The sequence below is a fragment of the Ambystoma mexicanum genome, chromosome 6q (genome assembly GCF_040938575.1).
Source record: "Ambystoma mexicanum isolate Mex_15411 chromosome 6q, UKY_AmexF1_1, whole genome shotgun sequence".
Lineage (NCBI taxonomy): Eukaryota > Metazoa > Chordata > Amphibia > Caudata > Ambystomatidae > Ambystoma > Ambystoma mexicanum.
In genome coordinates, this window is record NC_090937.1 from 732,328,768 (window position 1) to 732,348,160 (window position 19,393).

The 19,393-nt window shown below is 45.2% G+C and overlaps 1 protein-coding gene across 2 annotated transcripts in view; it reads right to left on the reverse strand.

Moving 5' to 3' along the window:
• The window catches only part of NR3C2 (nuclear receptor subfamily 3 group C member 2), a 2,234,141-nt gene that overhangs the window by 559,333 nt on the left and 1,655,415 nt on the right, over positions 1 to 19,393 (reverse strand). For both annotated transcript variants that reach the window (XM_069631253.1, XM_069631252.1), the window contains exon 4: positions 590 to 706. In XM_069631253.1, the coding sequence (XP_069487354.1) occupies positions 590 to 706 (117 nt within the window). The remainder of the gene's footprint in view (positions 1 to 589; positions 707 to 19,393) is intronic.

Consider the following 19,393-nt stretch of genomic DNA (forward strand, 5'->3'; position numbering starts at 1 on the left):
AAACATTATTTGCACTTCATGGTGCACAAAGTGTGTAAATACCATTCCTGTGGAATCCACACACATTTAGCAGTTGCTAAATATAGGCGGATTCGATAGGAATCCAATGGTTTTGTTCCATCATAAAAATGGTATACTGGCAGAAAACCAATCGGTTTTGGCAGGCAGACTGGGAAGTGCAAGCAAATGCAGTGATTTCATTATGTGCAACCACTCCACCTGCCAGAAACAAGGAAATGCTCCTAAGTAGTAAAACAGGTGTTAAAACTGTAGTAACCATTAAGCCTATTTTCTTGCATTTGTTTTTACCATGCAAGGACATTTGAAATGACCCTCGATGTACAGAGCACCTCACTAATGTAGTTGCTACCGGTCCCACTATCGTAGCCATGCCACTGATTCCCAAAGTATGCTCATTTCAGCCCATTTTGCTGGCTTCTATTGAGTTTTTTAAAAAATGAATGAATAAATAGAAAAAATTCCTTAGCCAGATCCCCCTCACTCCTATTTAACCTCTCACCATGGAGAAAACCTGTCTTGGTTAATTTCATCTCACTTTTTTCAAATCTAAAATTCAGAGTTGTCTTACCTCCCAAATTCATTCCAGCTTGTAGACATTTTTGTAATCGACATGCTGGGCAGTTCTTTCTCCGAATTTTGTCAATAATGCAGTCATTCCTCCCTGCACACAGGTAGTTGTGCTGCCCTAAATTTGTCAAAGAGAGAAATTGTATAACTCGATTACAAATACAGTTATTGAGACCTGTGCACACAAGCTACTATGTTTTCAACTAGAACCAGCGGTGTACTGGCACGACTTTAAGAAACTATATGTGTATCATGTGAATGAGAACATCAAGTAAACATGCCACATTAACACACTGTGTCAAATATCGTTACCAATTAAAACACACGTCAAATGCCCCCACAGTACCCTAAATGGGGCAGCATGCATGGTAAGTATGGTGATTGTTGCCAGCGCCACGCCCCCAATTATGCATGCCTCGATCTAATTCAAGGTCACATCTCTGTATGACGGTCTTGCTGAAAGAAAACAACCTCACATACGCAAAATACATTGACAAGAGCGCAAGTTACCAGCTCAGGTACTATAGACCAAGGAACCAATGTACTGCTGCACAGAGTGAAGCAACTTTACTTGTCATAGAGATTCATTCAGAGAAATCCACAGTCAACACCCCGATGGGATATATAAAGAAGTGGGTGGAAATTATTACATTTCAATTGGCTGATCGATCTGTGGTTGACCTTTAGGACTGTTTAATACTTGTCTCTTATTAATAACCTTGCACCACCAACTGCCACCATGCTATGAAACAATATACTGTCGATAGCCGTACATAACCAACCAACAGTCTCTTTGAAATGCTTCACAAATTGAAGATTGTCAATATAACACTTTTACTGCAGCAGCCCTGGTTCACTGGTATGCCAAATTGGCCCCCACCCAAATGAGAAAGGCTTCCATGTCTACCACCACCAGTTGGAAAGGGAATCTAAAATCAGAGTCCCACATGCCTTCAGGTTTTGGGGGGTATTTGGGGGCACACGGCCCGCAACACTGCCTTTTCCCAAATTGTTAATTCTTCTCCCGATTTGGTGCCTAGCCTTTGCTCACCTCTGGTAAAAAAAAACATAGTGGTTACACAAAGAAGCTACTTAACGTTAGAAAAGTAGTTAAGCAATGTTTTAATATCTATGATTTACTTGAATCACTATAATGGGACATTTTCTGTATGACTAAACCACGGTTAACTGACGAAACAGTTGTGTTCTTAAATAATATGACCTTGAACTCTTATCACGTTCATTTACTTAACCGTGATTCTAAAAAAAGCTGAAGTATTGCCACAATTATTAAAAATTCTATTCAATCTAAAATTATTCTATCTCCAAAAATGTTTTCATTGTGAATCCTTTTCTCATTCAGTGTGAATTATCACAATTTCAGATTATTTACATCCTACTGTTACACAGTCCTGCAACAAGTTACTCGTGTTATTGATACTCTGGTGGATTTAGTGGTAGAGCTCATTATAGCACAGTCCTCGCAAATAATGTTGCAGGATTTTAACCTCTCGTCAGATGACCAAACAAAGCAACTATGTTAAACTTACTTAGGGCTTAGATGTTCTTAATCTGACCCAAATGGTATAGGGCCCACACGCCCTTGTGGCCATATTATTAACCATATCTTTTCACTGGCAAATTTTCTGGATATTTAATCCTGTTGGGTGTCTTGACCCACGTTCAAGTTATTATGCTGCAGCATTTGGTGCTGTGGGCTTAGAAAATCCAAGATGGCCGAAAAGCCCACATTTGCGCCAGAATCCAGGAAAACCGCGCAGTTTTGCGCACACCAAAATGGTCGCCTGACCTACCATCCACCAGTGCGAGCGTGAGGGGCCAGAAGCGCCATGAGTGAAACGTGGTGCCAAAGGAAAAACAGCAGTGCCTGTTAGCTCAAAAGCGCTTTGAAATCACCTTTGTTTCTCTGAAATGCAAGCTAAAAATGCCTATTTTAAGCATTGCAAGATATTCAAAAATCTCACTGAACACCAGCAGACATTTGGCAGAATGTAGTCTTGTGTGCATACAAAATCTGGAAAGATGAAGAGCCTAAAACAATGTTTACAACCAAACTGGCTGAGTTGTGGATGTCAGCAGCTGAAGTGAAATTGGACTTAAAGCCACTAAAATCGAAATGTTTAAAATAAATGAGTGACCTACTTTGAGTGTCACATAGGGTGCAACTGTTTAAAGGTCATAGTTTTGAACTTAGAATCAGCGTTCTAGCTGCATGTGTAAAAATTGTAAGTTTGATTTGAATGAAGAAAAACTGGGAACAAAAGTGACATTTGGCTGAAGCCTGGCTTGGAGAGATTGAATTCTGCCCGGCAACTACCCCCGACAGGAGTTGAAACTTGCTCAGCCACTGCATTCGCAGGCCTGGCTGCCTTCTGCTGTTCCCACCAAAAGGAGATTACACCTCTCTGATTGAATCAGGGGGGGTGCACCTGGGAGCAGGGAAACAGAACAATGAGCCTTCCTTGGCTCAAGCAAATGTTAAATTAGGGGGGGTCGTAAATGGCTTCCTCTTGGGAGAAACTGGGAGGAGCAGTGCCTCTGTGAGCAACATGAGTTGGAAGAAGTGGACAAACCAGAAATTCCACCATGTGCTTTGGGAAACCACACCCCTCTGGGACAGAGCATAATTTTAAAAAGATGGATAATTCATAGTACAGACTTGACAAAATTATATAATTAATATCATTATTCTTGTGATTTTTCTGTGCACATTTTAAGAGGTGTTAGGACTCTGAGTTATGTTCTGGGGGTAGTAGCGGAAAATAAGGTATTACTCTGAATGTCTGTATGTTAAAAATCTGACACTTTATCATCTGATGCCCATATTCCTTGTGCATGTTTGTGAACATTCTGGAAAGGTTTAGAGGTTGTGTTCTTGATGAAAAGGGCAGAATTCTGTCATAAGTGGAAACGACATCTTACAAAGACAGGGATCGGATGGTTTGGTGCTACAGAAAATATGTTAACTGGACATATATTAGAAAAATGGTACATAGATAAATATGTATTTGGATCAAAAATAGATTTGTGTGCAAATTGACAAGGGGAGTGTTCTTTCTGTATGCCATAAAATTGATGCCCGATTACGTTCCATTCCTTCCCCCAACCAAGGGAGAGAGGAGATCGCCCAATGTCATAATACACTGCCAAAAATGCTTATCATCCTACCGCAAGTCTATGTGTGAATTGTAAAAGCTTGTTTGGCTCGTGCCGTCACGTGAGCTTCTGCCTGCTCGTAATATTCGAATGAGCAGAAGTCGCGAGACGGCACGAGCCAAACAAGCTTTTACAATTCTCTACAGAGAGCTTGGCCAATGATAAGTTGTGAGGGGCAGGCTTAGTTATGCCCACGCACACAGCCATTTTCAAAACACATAAAAAGAGACTGCTTTGGACAGGCAACACATTCACTTTCCACTTTCTTGCGAAGCATTTTGCCGGACCAGACAATATCCCGAAGGACCATCTCCAGAACTTAGAATCCAGACTGCAGAACTTTTTCAGCAGTGCCAAGAACTTTTGCCAGAACCAGAGACCAGACCGCTGTGAAGTGCAGAGCAGAGCTGACCCAGAGAGCTGTGACTTCAGAACCACCCGCCAGGAGTCCAGTCCAAACCTGATCAGACCATGACGGCCTATTTCAAATTTATAGTGCGAGTACTCAGCCATAACTGTGCAAACCAATCTCTTAGTTTAAAATAATCTAATTCAAACCATTTCCACCTATCTAGAACTGCATCATAGAATTGTGTGTCCATCCTGTTGATCCAAAACCTTCCACAGCGCATCTGTCATTCCGAAACTTTAATTTAAGTATAGTTATTCTGTAATCGCACTCGATGCATTCGGAAAAATTGCCGCAAATTGAAAAATTAGCTCATGTCAAAATAGCCGCTTTTGCTTGCATTGCTGAAATTCGTTTCAACCTGATAATCCCTCATTAATCATTGGTAGGTTGACCTGAACTAATTCAAATTAGCTGTCACCTACCCTGAACCTCCTACAGGGAATTAAAATCGTTTTTAGCATATTTTTTCCTTCTTTGCAAATCACATTTAAAGTATTTTGCCTGTGTTTTAAAATCATCCCTGTGATCTAAGCTTGCTAGGGGGGAACTGAACTACATGTGATTGCATTCCTGAGAACTGTGTGCTCTCCTTTCCATCTTTTTATATTGCATAGGGGGGGGGGGGTGAATTGCCACCAGGGGAAAAGGGAACATATTATCTCTTGTGAAACCCTATCAGTTTACTTCTGTAATGCATTCTTTCCATCATTGTTTTTCCTTGAAACCATAAAAGCATTCTCAGTTACCTTTTCCTTCCTATACCAACTCCTAAGTAATTAAATAAGCGTACAATTGTAATATTATCCATTGTTGATCACTGTCATATTCTTAAGTGTGATATCAAATATTAATTTATTATAAAAGTGTGATATATATATATTGTTTAATTTTTCCAATAAACCTTTTAAATTGCAAAACAAACCTACTTCTTGGCTCAGTGAGGTCAGGGGGATTCAAAGAGAGGGGCGTTATATAAGGGTTTATCATCCAGAGTATAACTTGTCATAAAAATATATAAATAAGGGCTTCCCTTGGGCGTCCCAGACGAGGCACTGACTTAGTGGGATTGCTGAATTGAAGTCACTTAACAGCCGGGGATTAGATCTATCACTTGTGCAGATTAATACGGTGTGCTAACTGACAGGATACATAATCCTGTTGGATCACCACGCCGTGTTACACTGTAAAAACCCCCCTCAAAGGAATGCTCTAAGGAAACAGTCTGTTTTGCAAAATAAAATACAAACTTCTGTAAGTCAGGAAAGAAATCAATTTCCAGAATGACGACCTTGGTAGATATCAAGATAGCCAGAGAACACCTCTTACATAAGCTATTTGTGAGAGGTGAGTGGGCTCATCAGGACCAGGCGGTCTGGTTGCAGGCAATCGCACCCCAGATCAGTGAAACAGGGTCAGATATATGGAGAGATCAGGGTCCCTTACATGTGGCCCTGAGTGAACTATATATGGCCCCTAAGGCCAAGGATGAGCACAACAAGATTGCCAGGGTAGCAGCATATTTATATTTATATATGGGAGCCATACCGAACAAATGTGCTGAAGGCCAAGATCTGGCAAATAGGCAACTGATGGCATTAGAGAAGGCCCAATCTGACCTGGTCTCTTCCGAGCAGAGGCTGCAGAGGAGCCAGGAGTCAGAAAATGATAGTAGGCAGTATATCATTAAAATAAAAGAGGATATGGGTATCCTGCAACAGGAAAAGTCTGACCAGGATAACAGATTTCTGGCCTTGCAGAAGGAGTACCAAGAAGGCTTGGACTCCCTACTGCAGAGCCAGAAAAAGCTGGAGCAACAACTAGACTTTAACAGGGCATGCACAGAGCAGGTAGCCACCCTGCAAAGTCATCTAGATCGGGAAAAGGCAGAGAGCAATAAACTGATTTTGAAAGACCTGGATACCCAGGCAGAGTTTGATCAAGAACGCCAGAAAGCTGGTGCCTTTCAAAGGCAGAGGGACGACCTGGCGGCACAGATGCAGGCTCTTAGGAAAGGGACACCTTAGGCCAGGAAGTCTGCCAATTAAAAGAAAAAATTGAAGAAAATCACTTGGCCCTCCAGGGACTGGGTGACCTCCAAAAAGAGCATCAGAACGTGTTAAAGCGCACCAGGAGGGTGGAAGATGCTCTGGCAAGAAAGGAACAGGCCAGTAGGGATGGGACTCAGGAGGTAACCCTCCTGCAGCAAAGACTGGCCCAGTATTCCAGGACCAACCAGGAGGCGCAGACAAGAAAATGAGGCTCTCTGTCAGCACAATGATAGGCTCCAGCAACAGGTAGCCATGCAGGAGAGACTGATAGAGTCCAGTAAGGCCTTAACTGAGGAACTGAAAGCGCAGGCTCTTGCATTGCAACAGGGAGCAGGGGCTGACTGAGATGAAGTTCGCTGGGAAAGGGAAACACCTGAGCATAACCTCAGGAGCCCTAGTACCAGAGGCCTTCATCTCTCCCAGTCCTTGGACTCTGCCACTCCCATGTCCCCAGGCGCACATGAGCACAGGGCCACAGGGATGGCAGATTACTATCCAGCCAAAAGTATGGGGCTCATAGGCCAGTACCACCCAGGAATGGATGGGTGGGCATACGGTTATGGGCACCTAAGTACAGTACAATTTAGTGGGGAACCCCAGGAGAGTAGGCACACTAAGGGCATCCTAAAAACCTCTGCCCAGTTAGGTCAGTGGGGAGGGGAGGGTACCCATCAAATCCTGGCAGCAAGGAGGGATCTGAAGACTCCTCTGAGCGGCCCAGGACACAGGAGACCAGGTCCCCACATTCTGCCAGCCATTCCCAGGCTCGCAGAATCTGGGAAAACCTGGAAGATCAGACGGGCACCTCTGGGAGCAGTGCTTCTGAGTCAGAGGATGAATGGACCAGGGTTACCCGAACCAAAAAGGCCAATAAGGCAAAAAGGGCCTTGCTTAAGGACCCCTTAAAACAGATTAAGGCAATAAGGAGTGTCATCACGCCTTATCACAAGAACGCCAAGTATTCTGTTTGGGAACACTTGGAGCTTTATGAGCAAATGATGGAGACTTTCCATTTGAAGGACAGCAGTAGCTGCATTCAGTATGTCAAATGGACATTCTCCCCAGAATACTCCAGTTTCTTTGCGGGGCTGGAGGACCAAAATGTTTCAAGATGGTCCACCTGCAGGGCGGCCATCTTGAAACATTTTTCTGTTCACAGAAATCCCCAAGAGGCTCGCAAGGCAGCCTACAATTTGCAATGTGGAGAGGATCAGGCCCCACAAGAATTTGTGCAGGAATTGAAGCGTGCTTTTGCACAGACTACAAAAAGGGTGCGCACGGACAGTAAAGAATTTGTCAATACGTTTTTCCATGCCTTACCCAAATACATAATGACCCAGCTTGTGAGAGATTTTCACGAGATAAGATCTTTAGACTGGGTCAATGAGCAAGCCACCCGCATCTATGAGGTGCAGAAACCGGTGGAAAATAAGAATCAGCCCAAAAAACCCCAAAACCAACAGCACCCCTGCTGCTGCCAAGGTGGCAGAGGTAAAGGTTGCCCCCGTTTTAGATTTGGAGATGGGGGGGCCTAAAAACCTGCCTGCACCGAATAATTCACAGCCCAGAAGGCCCTCGGGCCAGTCACAGATAGGGAGTCAAGGAGGTAATCCCACAAATGGGGTCCCTCGCTCCCCTGACTATGTAAGTCCCTGCTACAAGGGAAACAGACCCATCCTGGGTTACGTGTGGACTCCTCCAGCCCAAGGGGGGGGGGATCCAGCCAAGCACCTGACCCAGGGAACCTCCCTCCTAACTTCCCACAGGAGGGCAGAAATTCCCCAAATCCTGGGCAGAACTTGTTCCCCAGGTATCCACCCAACTTCCAGCCCCAAAATCATCCATCCTTCTTTCCCCACTTCCCTGAGCCCAGACCACCTAATCCGGGAGAGGGGAGGCCAAGGGTGGAGGGGTACCCCAATCTTCCCAACCTGGGGTACTACCAGAGAAGGGATAGCTACCCTTCCTGGGATCAGCCCAGGGGAGAAAACAGAACCCCGTAGCAGCCTGAGCGGGTTTCCCAAATTGAGCGCCAGGTCCAAAATATGGCACAGGAGCTGGGTCGCGTGCTAAGGGCTCAGCAGAACCCTCAGATGAGCATGCCGGCACAGAATGCACCAAACTCTGGGCCTGGTGCTCCAGAACAATGACGGGGGCAGCACCCGATAACCCACCGGTTCCCAGGGAGGAGGCACAAGGAGAAGGGGGGTGTAAAGCCTTGGAGGAAGCTTCCTTCCCCACTTGTAAACAGCCCCTGGAAACCCAGGAACTGGAAACAAAATCTCTTACCCCCGAAAGTCTGCCACCCAAGGAGCAGAGAGGAGGTAGGAGAAACAAAGGACCCAAACAGACCCATTTTGTAGAGGAGGTACAGGTCTTCCAATTTGAGGGAGAGGGATCCTCAGAGGATCCTGGGAAAAGGATCTTCTCCTTCAGAGATGGGGGAACTCCTCCCAAGGAAAAATGGGTCCCAAGGGATTCCAACCCGGACTGGGTAGATGTGGGGATTGAGCTGTCGCCGCCCATCATTCTATCCCAGAACCAACAAGACCGAAAACCCCTGGTTCAAACCCATCCTGGTGACTGCATCCAAAAAGGGGGTGGGGGGGCGGCCCAGAACCGGAACCAGGGGAACCCAAAACCATATCCAGTTGCCAACTTTTTCTTTCAGATTCCCGAGACTCTCCACAGAATTTTGCCCAAATCTCTTCTCTCTCAATGTCCAAAACCAGAAAATTAGCCCACCAGTTGTCCAAAAATGTGCATTATCTGTGCCCCCTTGAGGAGAAGGAGGGAATATACTATGCCCCGGTACAAGTACAGGGGCAGGGTACAATTTTGGCACTGGTGGACACTGGATCCCAAGCTACTCTTCTGTCCAAAAGTGTCATGATCTCTGCTTCCAAAAGGTCAGGGTTTTCCCACCTCCCTTGGAAGCAGATCCATAACCCAGGTTCCGAGTGCCAACCAGTCCCAATTGGGACCTTTTGGACCCAGTCCTGGCGCCAGTGGCACCAGGCTCATAAATATGCCCAGTCCCAGCGCTGGAAGCGCCGGGCTCATAATGCTTGGGTGGACTTACCTGCAGCAGACCATGCCACTTACTTGCCTGCCAGTTGAGCCTCTGATCCTCTTCTGTTTGGAACTACTTTTCCTGTTGGGTGGGGCTGGAGCCACTCCCTAGATTCAGAACACTGGAACTCTTCTGGAAGGCAGGAACTCTTTTTTTACCAGGAACTCTTTTCTTACTTAGGCGTGGTTGTGGAAGGAGACACCTAAGCACTACAGGAGGCTATTTAAACCACACCCGGTGGATGAATCTTGCTTTGCGTTATTCTGCACCCTCTGCAGCAGAACGCTCATCGTGTCTTCTGCATCCGGTCCTGGGCCTAAGGAAAAAGGCTTACCATCCTGAATCCAGTCTTCAGCAACACCTATAAAGACAAGAAAGAACAGGTTAGCATTCCGGCATCTGAAAGGCAAAGGCTTACCTACTCTTCGTGCGCTCCGGAGGTCTTCACACTGCATTCCGGCATCTGAAAGACAAAAGCTTACCAACTCTTCGCACGCTCCGGAGGCCGTCGGCGCTGCATCTCGCATCTGAAAGACAAAACAAGGTGCGTTTAAAGACATTGGGGAACTTTAATACTCACGTGCCATTACTCCTTTCCACATCTAACCCAGTGGGTATCCCGGCACCCTGCAGCCGCTCCGAACTTGTACCTGCAAAATAAAAAGACAGTTAGAGCGCTTTGTGAAGCTGGCAACAAGCGCTTACTTACGTGCTTCCAGGCGCTTCTATTCATCACACGGGCTCCATCTTCAACTCACTTCAGCCCGTCATCCGCCATCGCCGGAACCCTGCAAAACAAGAGACATCATTATTAAAGACTTTAAAGACATTTGAGTTACTCGAAACTTACCGTTCGTGCAGTAAACGACGGACAGCAGTCCTCTGAAGTCAAGAGGCCTGCGCTACCTATCCAGTGAAGAAACTGGCTACAGCACCCTGCCCCGAGGCAGATGGAGAGCTCGGCATTCACTTATCTAAGGTGAGAGCGTTAACCTGTGGGGGTCTACAGGAGAGGAGAAGAGGAAAGAGATAGGGACACCCCAATAACCCCAGTTCATTAACCCCGTATTTTCTATCTGCAGACATCTTACTCTGCACGTCAGGCATACAGGGCACAGAGGTCCAGCCCAAAGAGCCAATCGGGTGCTGCACATCACCTTTGAAGATACGGTAGTCGCCCAGTCAAGACCGGCGCCTCTGCGAGAATCAGGTGAGCGTTACAAAAAGGGCCTTTTATGAACTAAATGCAGGAAGGGGGGAGAATTACCGTATTCCTCTCACCTGTCTTCCTGGACAACTTCAGAACTTTGACAGGAAGGAAATTCCCGTCGAGGGGACTGCAGATTTGGACATTAAAATTGGGCGACACAAGGTGAAGCACCCGGTCATAGTAGGGACGCCAGAGGGCACCCCTTGTTTACTAGGGAATGACCTCCTGAGAAGGTTGTCACCCCTAATAGATTGCGTAAACAAAATCCTCTGGACCCAGACTAGCTGACCAATAAAATTAAAACAGAGCGTCAACCATGTTAGTTTAAACGGCACCTGCCACATGGTTGAACAAAAATCTGACCAAGTAGAATTTCACTTCCAGAATAACCAAATTCCAGACGTGACAGTAATAGCAGTAGGACAATAGACTGGTGATGGGGGTCATCTCTATTTCTGAAAATCAACCTTCCTTCCAGTTTAAGGTGGTATTCCACACTGGAAGGAAACACTCTGAAATTCTTTACTAATCGACAATCAGACATTCCCACTCCTATAGTCCAGAAAGATGTGAAATCAGCTCAGAGCCTGGCTGATGTTCAGCAAATTGGAGAGCAGTTGTTCATCCCTGTTCAGTTAAATCATGGGAAGGACTCTGTTCTCGCCCGAGTGTGTGGGAACAACGGTAAGAGCTTCATCAGCAAAGCCATGTTCCGACAACTCCCAAAAGATCCAGCCATTCCCACATTCAAACTGATAGACAAATGGGAAATGGATCTGGAAACACCCAATTCGAAACATCTCCTGCCAAGCAGGTGTATGCTCAAAATCTCCATTGGCAACAAGAGCATAGTCCATAATTGTTGGGTCGTGCGAGATGTCACTGCCGCCTTTTACTTAGACAGTGACATTCTCAATCGCTTTGCCATTAGTTTGGACCTAATAAACTTCAAAGCTTGGTTCCGATTAGCGGATAATCCCATGGGCTTTGATGATACAGAAAAAGCATTTAGGTCAGCTCAATTGCTACCTTATGCAGTTGAAATTCAGGTTAAAGAGGAAGTCACCATCCCAGAAAGGACCCGACAATTCTCCCTGGAAGTGAAAGTTAAAAGAGGACAAACATTGAAAAACCCTGATGCTTATATTCATCTAAATGCTTTTCTCCAACAGCAAGGGTTAGGGGTAAACCCAACACCATTAGTCAAAAGAACATGACACCATTCCAATAGAGGTGGATAACAGTGACTCAAAGAGTATTACTCTAGCCGCAGGCACCATTATTGGAATGGCGGATGACGACGACATTTCTCCATTGATTTAGGAAATGAACTGTTAGGACCAATCCCCAAGGACTGTTTTGACAGTGACAGTGATGACAATACAACGCCAGACAGGATCTTTACCCGGCATGGGGGGAACTTCCTGGTGTACACTTACTGCCCTTATGGTAAGGAAGATGTGACTTGTGACTTCAGGAGGGATGAGGTGATTTTCCAGGTCCATGAGGGCTGCCTTTTCCACCTGAAGCCTCCAGTCCAAATCAGCACTCTGACCAGGGACTTCTCCACCCAGCTGGAGGAGGCCGCTGAGATAGCAAAACCAGAAGTCTTTCCAGGCTTCAGGCAGATGGTGGAAGAGAGAGTCAACCTAGCTGATGCCTGTGTGACTCTGGAACAGAAGCAAAAGTTGAAACAAGTTTTCTTGGATTTCCAAGATCTCTTGGCGGTAGACTCATATGACTGTGGTCGCACCGACATGCACACAACAACAATTCCCACGGACCCTGGCATGACTCCAGTGTTTGTGAAGCAATATCGCTTGCCTCTCGCATCCATGGAGTCCCTTACTGAAATAATTAAGAACCTTGAGTCCCGGGGAATAATCCATCCAGTCCACAGCACCTTCAATAATCCGGTGCTGGGAATATTGAAGCCAAACGGCCAGTGGAGACTCTGCACCGACCTTAGGGAGCTCAACAAACGGGTCCATACTTCCCGATGGCCTCTGCCCTACATTGACCAAGGGCTGGCCCAGATTCAGGTGTCACAGGTATTCACTGCAATAGACCTGACCAATGGATACTGGACCGTGCCTGTCAGTAGGGAGGACCAATATAAACTGGCTTTTACCTTTGGGGGCCAGCAGTACACATGGACCCGAACTCCCTTCGGATACCTCAACTCCGGCAATGAATTCAACATTTTCCTACATAAGGCCATGCCAGACCTGGGTGCGAGGGGTAACCTGGCTTATGTAGATGATGTCCTCATCAAAAGTTAATCTGTGGAAGAACACATAGCGGAGATCCGTTATGTTCTGACACAGTTGAGGGCCGCCAGAGCAAAACTTTCCTTTCAGAAAGCACAGTGGTGTAGAACCCGTGTTAATTTCTTGGGGCATGAGATTACTCCTCAGGGTCTCTGTCCCCAAGAAAAGAAAGTGGAAGTACTTCAGGAACTGAAAGACCCCACAACTCTGCAGGAACTAAGGAGCCTCCTTGGACTGACTAATTACAGCAGAAAGTTCATTGAGGGCTACGCAGAGATCACCAGACCCCTGATTCATCTCTTGAAGGGGGGGGTCAAGTGGGAATGGGGTCCAGAACAATCCGAGGCAGTAAGACAGCTCAAAAGAAGCCTCTCACAAGCGCCCTGCCTAGCTTTCCCTGTCAGAAACAAGGAGTTTTTCCTGGAGACAGGGTTCTCTAATACGTGCTTGACGGCAGTATTATACCAAAAGCATGAGAAGGTCAATAAAGTAATCTCCTATGCGAGCAAAACTTTATCCTCTGTGGAGGAAAAATTCAACGATTGTGAGAAGGCACTCCTGGCAACGGTGTGCGCATTGAAGAATTACCGCCCGTTCATTCAGGGGCGTACCTTAATTCATAGTGGAGACTCCACACCAGCCTCTGCAATATCTCCAAAGTGACAGAATCCGGGCCGGAAATGTGAGTAATTCCCAAATTACTTCCTGGATCCTGTCAAAGCAAGGCTTTCCTGTGGAGGTCAGATATGGCCAAAACAAGAAGAGCCCCCTCGCGCAAGGTCTGGCTGACTTGCATGATTGTGCCAGAGAAAACTGTCTCGAGGACGAAAGTCTAAAAATCAAGGACAACATGGAGGCGTACCTTAATTCCCCAAACAAAGTCTTTGAAGAAGACAAGTGTGAGGGAATGCCCACTGTCTATGTGGATGGATGCTCTTACCATGTTGACAACAACAGGGAAAAAGAACTTGTGGCCGGCATAGGGAATGCATGGGTGAATGAGTCCACAGAACCCTCCGCTGGATACAAAATTGGTCCCCGAAGTAGTCAGGTGGCAGAATTGATGGCTGTGTATCAAGCCATCCTCACTGCTGTCCAACATCAACTCCACAAACTGGTCATCATCACAGATTCAGTTTATGTACGGAACGGGTTAGTGGAGCACCTGGTTAATTGGAAAAACCAGAGGCATGTTATGTGCTAATAACAAACCCTTGAAACATGGGAAGTTAATCTAAAATATTGATGATCTGGTCACCTCGAATGGGATGACCATCTACTGGAAAAAGATCAAGGGTCATTCCAAAGTAGAGGGACCAGACAAAACTGGAAATGACTTAGCTGATCAGCTGGCCAAAACCGGGGCCATCCAAGGGAATCTAATAGAGATTGAGTCCCTGTTGGGGGAAATCCAGGTCACTGCTATCACTAGGTCCCAGACAAATGCTCACAATGATCTTTCAACTGCACAATGGAGTAAGGAGACCCCAGATGCTGATTTGATTACGGCTCAAAAAGGGGATCCAATCATTGGTAAGTTTTACCAACACATTGAGGACCCTGAGAACTTTCCCCTGACGGATACCGATTACAGTGGGAAAGAGGACCTAAGAGTGTTGATGAAATGTCCAAAAATGTTCCGAATCCTAGACGGTTTGTTGATAAGGAAATCCCAAGCTGGCCATGATCAGTGGGTGGTTCCTACCTCATTCCGAAGCTTGATGTTAAGTCACGCCCATGATGCGGCCACCGCCGGTCATAGGGGGTTTCATACTTGAAATCTTGAGAGGTTGCATACTGGCCACACATGGGGTAGGACCTCAACCAATACTTGAAGGGGTGTCTTGTGTGTGCACAATTTCAGCCAACATCCCTCACACACCGTGCGCCTCTCCAAAAGAGGGGGATGACACTGCCATGGGCAGATTTGCAAATCGACTTCATAGGCCCCGTGATTCGCTCCTCTAGGGGAAATAAGTACATGTTGACGGTTACATGCTTATTTACTAAATGGGTAGAATGTCTCCCAGCCCCAAACTGCAAGGTAGAAACAGCAGCTGCCCTGATGATCAACCACATCTTTTCACGTTTTGGTCTACCCCAAAGGATTGAGTCAGACAGAGGTAGCCATTTTACCAGCGAAGTAATGACTAAGATGTAGGAGATACTGGGGGTTAAACGGAAGCTACATATTGCTTACCGGCCAGCCTCTTCTGGTGCAGTGGAGAGATACAACAGAACCATAGTGAGCATTTTAAAGAAGTTTGTGGCAGATTCTGGGCCAAGTTGGGATATCCGATTACCTCTGGTCCTAATGGCCATCAGATCTACCCCTTCATCTGCAACTAAAATGTCACCGTTTGAGCTGATGACTGGACGCAAGATGGTGCTTCCCCAGCATTTGCTCTACAGGACCCAAGAGCAGACATTGATCAATGCCTCCACAACTCTAGAGTATGTGGAGAATTTGAGGAAACACCTCCAACATGCTTTTGCCTATGCTCAGGGGAATCTAGAAAGATCAGCTGATAGCATGAAGACCCATTACGATTTGAAAACGACCATGAAAGAGTACAATGTAGGAGACCGGATTTATCTATACAATTTCCAAAGAAACCAGGCCAAACAGCGAAAATGTTTGCCTACATGGAAGGGACCTTTTGAATTATAGACAAGATCTCCCCAGTTGCATACAAGATCCGCATCCCCAAAGGTAGTTTGGCAGAAGGGGAAGAAAAGTGGGTCCATATAAATCAGTTAAAGTGTTGCACACTCTGCAGCAACTGGAGGAGTCCTCTGCAATACCAGAGGGGGCCGCTCCAGAGTAATTCAGTTCCAACCCTAAAATATCCCACATATAGTCTCTATAATATTATGATTCTTGAATAATTCTGGATTATATCTTGTTTTTTTAAAATAAGAATGTAAATGTCTATTGATTTATAAAATGTATATGCCGCCCCACTATATTAATAGTGGGGGAGAAATGTCTACAAATAGGTATTGCCGCTTTGCTTTGTCATCCAAGGAGAAAGAAAACCTGGAGACTGACCACGGAAGACGACCCGGGGACCGGGAGCAAAGATCCGAGGAGCCGGGGTATCGCCCAATACTCCCATCAGGACCGGCGAGGAGAACCGATCGATCCACCCTGATGGAGGAAAAGATGCTGAACTTTGTCATCTGCGGAATCGGAAGATGATGATGCGGACATCCCAGTGCGTGGATCAAAACATCCTTTGCACCCGACTCCCCCTCGACTCGAAATCAAAGCGCAGTCGGGCGGGGGGGCTTGTTTGGTGTCTTGACCCACGTTCAAGTTATTATGCTGCAACATTTGGTGCTGTGGGCGTAGAAAATCCAAGATGGCCGAAAAGCCCACATTTGCGCCAGAATCCAGGAAAACCGTGCAGTTTTGCGCACACCAAAATGGTCGCCTGACCTACCACCCACCAGTGCGAGCGTGAGGGGCCAGAAGCGCCATGAGTGAAACGTGGTGCCAAAGGAAAAGCAGCAGTGCCTGTTAACTCAAAAGCGCTTTGAAATCACCTTTGTTTCTCTGAAATGCAAGCTAAAAATGCCTATTTTAAACATTGCAAGATATTCAAAAATCTCACTGAACACCAGCAGACATTTGGCAGAATGTAGTCTTGTGTGCATACAAAATCTGGAAAGATGAAGAGCCTAAAACAATCTTTACAACCAAACTGGCTGAGCTGTGGATGTCAGCAGCTGAAGTGAAATTGGACTTAAAGCCACTAAAATCGAAATGTTTAAAATAAATGAGTGACCTACTTTGAGTGTCACATAGGTTGCAACTGTTTAAAGGTCATAGTTTTGAACTTAGAATCAGCGTTCTAGCTGCATGTGTAAAAATTGTAAGTTTGATTTGAATGAAGAAAAACTGGGAACAAAAGTGACATTTGGCTGAAGCCTGGCTTGAAGAGATTGAATTCTGCCCGGCAACTACCCCCGACAGGAGTTGAAACTTGCTCAGCCACTGCATTCGCAGGCCTGGCTGCCTTCTGCTGTTCCCCCCAAAAGGAGATTACACTTCTCTGATTGAATCAGGGGAGGAGCACCTGGGAGCAGGGAAACAGAACAATGAGCCTTCCTTGGCTCAGGCAAATGTTAAATTAGGGGGGGGTCGTAAATGGCTTCCTCTTGGGAGAAACTGGGAGGAGCAGTGCCTCTGTGAGCAACCTGAGTTGGAGGAAGTGGACAAACCAGAAATTCCACCATGTGCTTTGGGAAACCACACCCCTCTGGGACAGAGCATCATTTAAAAAAGATGGATAATTCATAGTACAGACTTGTCAAAATTATATAATTAATATCATTATTCTTGTGATTTTTCTGTGCACATTTTAAGAGGTGTTAGGACTCTGTGGTATGTTCGGGGGGGTAGTAGCGGAAAATAAGGTATTACTCCGAATGTCTGTATGTTAAAAATCTGACACTTTATCATCTGATGCCCATATTCCTTGTGCATGTTTGGGCAAATTCTGGAATAGTTTAGAGGTTGTGTTCTTGATGAAAAGGGCAGAATTCTGTCATAAGTGGACACGACATCTTACAAAGACAGGGATCGGATTGTTTGGTGCTACAGAAAATATGTTAACTGGACATATATTAGAAAAATGGTACATAGATAAATATGTATTTGGATCAAAAATAGATTTGTGTGCAAATTGACAAGGGGAGTGTTCTTTCTGTATGCCATAAAATTGATGCCCGATTACGCTCCATTCCTTCCCCCAATCAAGGGAGAGAGGAGAGCTTGGCCAATGATAAGTTGTGAGGGGCAGGCTTAGTTATGTCCACGCACACACCCATTTTCAAAACACATAAAAAGAGACTGCTTTGGACAGGCAACACATTCACTTTCCACTTTCTTGCGAAGCATTTTGCCGGACCAGACAATATCCAGAAGGACCATCTCCAGAACTTAGAATCCAGACTTCAGAACTTTTTCAGCAGTGCCAAGAACTTTTGCCAGAACCAGAGACCAGACCGCTGTGAAGTGCAGAGCAGAGCTGACCCAGAGAGCTGTGACTTCAGAACCACCCGCCAGGAGTCCAGTCCAAACCTGATCAGACCTTGACGGCATATTTCAGATTTATAGTGCGAGTACTCAGCCAGAACTGTGCAAACCAATCTCTTAGTTTAAAATAATCTAATTCAAACCATTTCCACCTATCTAGAACTATCTATAACTGCATCATAGAATTGTGTGTCCATCCTGTTGATCCAAAACCTTCCACAGCGCAACTGTCATTCTGAAACTTTAATTTCATTTCTGAAATCTATGACCGACTGTCATTATAGCGATTCCGTAATCGCGCTCGACGCATTTGGAAAAATTGCTGCGAATTGAAAAATTAGCTCCTGTCAAAATAGCCGCTTTTGCTTGCATTGCTGAAATTCGTTTCAACCTGATAAGCCCTCATTAATCATTGTTAGGTTGACCTGAACTAATTCAAAGTAGCTGTCACCTACCCTGAACCTCCTACAGGGAATTAAAATCATTTTTAGCATATTTTTCCCTTCTTTGCAAATCACATTTAAAGTATTTTGCCTGTGTTTTAAAATCATCCCTGTGATCTAAGCTTGCTAGGGGGGATCTGAACTACATTTGATTGCATTCCTGAGAACTGTGTGCTCTCCTTTCCATCTTTTTATATTGCATAAGGGGGGGGAGTGAATTGCCACCAGGGGAAAAGGGAACATATTATCTCTTGTGAAACCCTATCAGTTTACTTCTGTACTGCATACTTTCCATCAGTGTTTTTCCTTGAAACCATAAAAGCATTCTCAGTTACCTTTTCCTTCCTACCTATACCAACTCCTAAGTAATTAAATAAGCATACAATTGTGATATTGTCCATTGTTGATCACTGTCATATTCTTAAGTGTGATATCAAATATTAATTTATTATAAAAGTGTGATATATATATATATATATATATATATTGTTGAATTTTTCCAATAAACCTTTTAAATTGCAAAACAAACCTACTTCTTGGCTCAGTGAGGTCAGGGGGATTCAAAGAGAGGGGCGTTATATAAGGGTTTATCATCCAGAGTATAACTTGTCATAAAAATATATAAATAAGGGCTTCCCTTGGGCATCCCAGACGAGGCACTGACTTAGTGGGATTGCTGAATTGAAGTCACTTAACAATCCCCGTACCCTATAGTCCGGATAGAGCATTCAGATATGTCTATTAAAATAAATCCTATGCCTATCTATAAAACAACCAGATGTTTCTTTCTATGCCCGAAAAAATGTAAGAGAGATTTTATAACCTTGCATATGGTTCAAGTTACTTACCTTTAACTATTGTTCCCCAGCATGGGTCTGGCATGGATTCACATGCTCGTGAATATTTCCCGTCATCAGGCTGGAAATCCTCAGTAAAAGGAAAAAACTCTTTCAGTTTCACTTTAAAATGGTATTTCTCCTCTAAAGCAATCACTGTTCTCTGGGTCGTACTGCCCCCATCTAATGACAGTCCTCTCCCTAAGCCCCTCCTCTGGCAGCCATCTTCAGATTTGGTAAGCATATAAAGTGGTAGTATGCTAGGGAGAATTCTCTGTTAAGGCTAATTTCC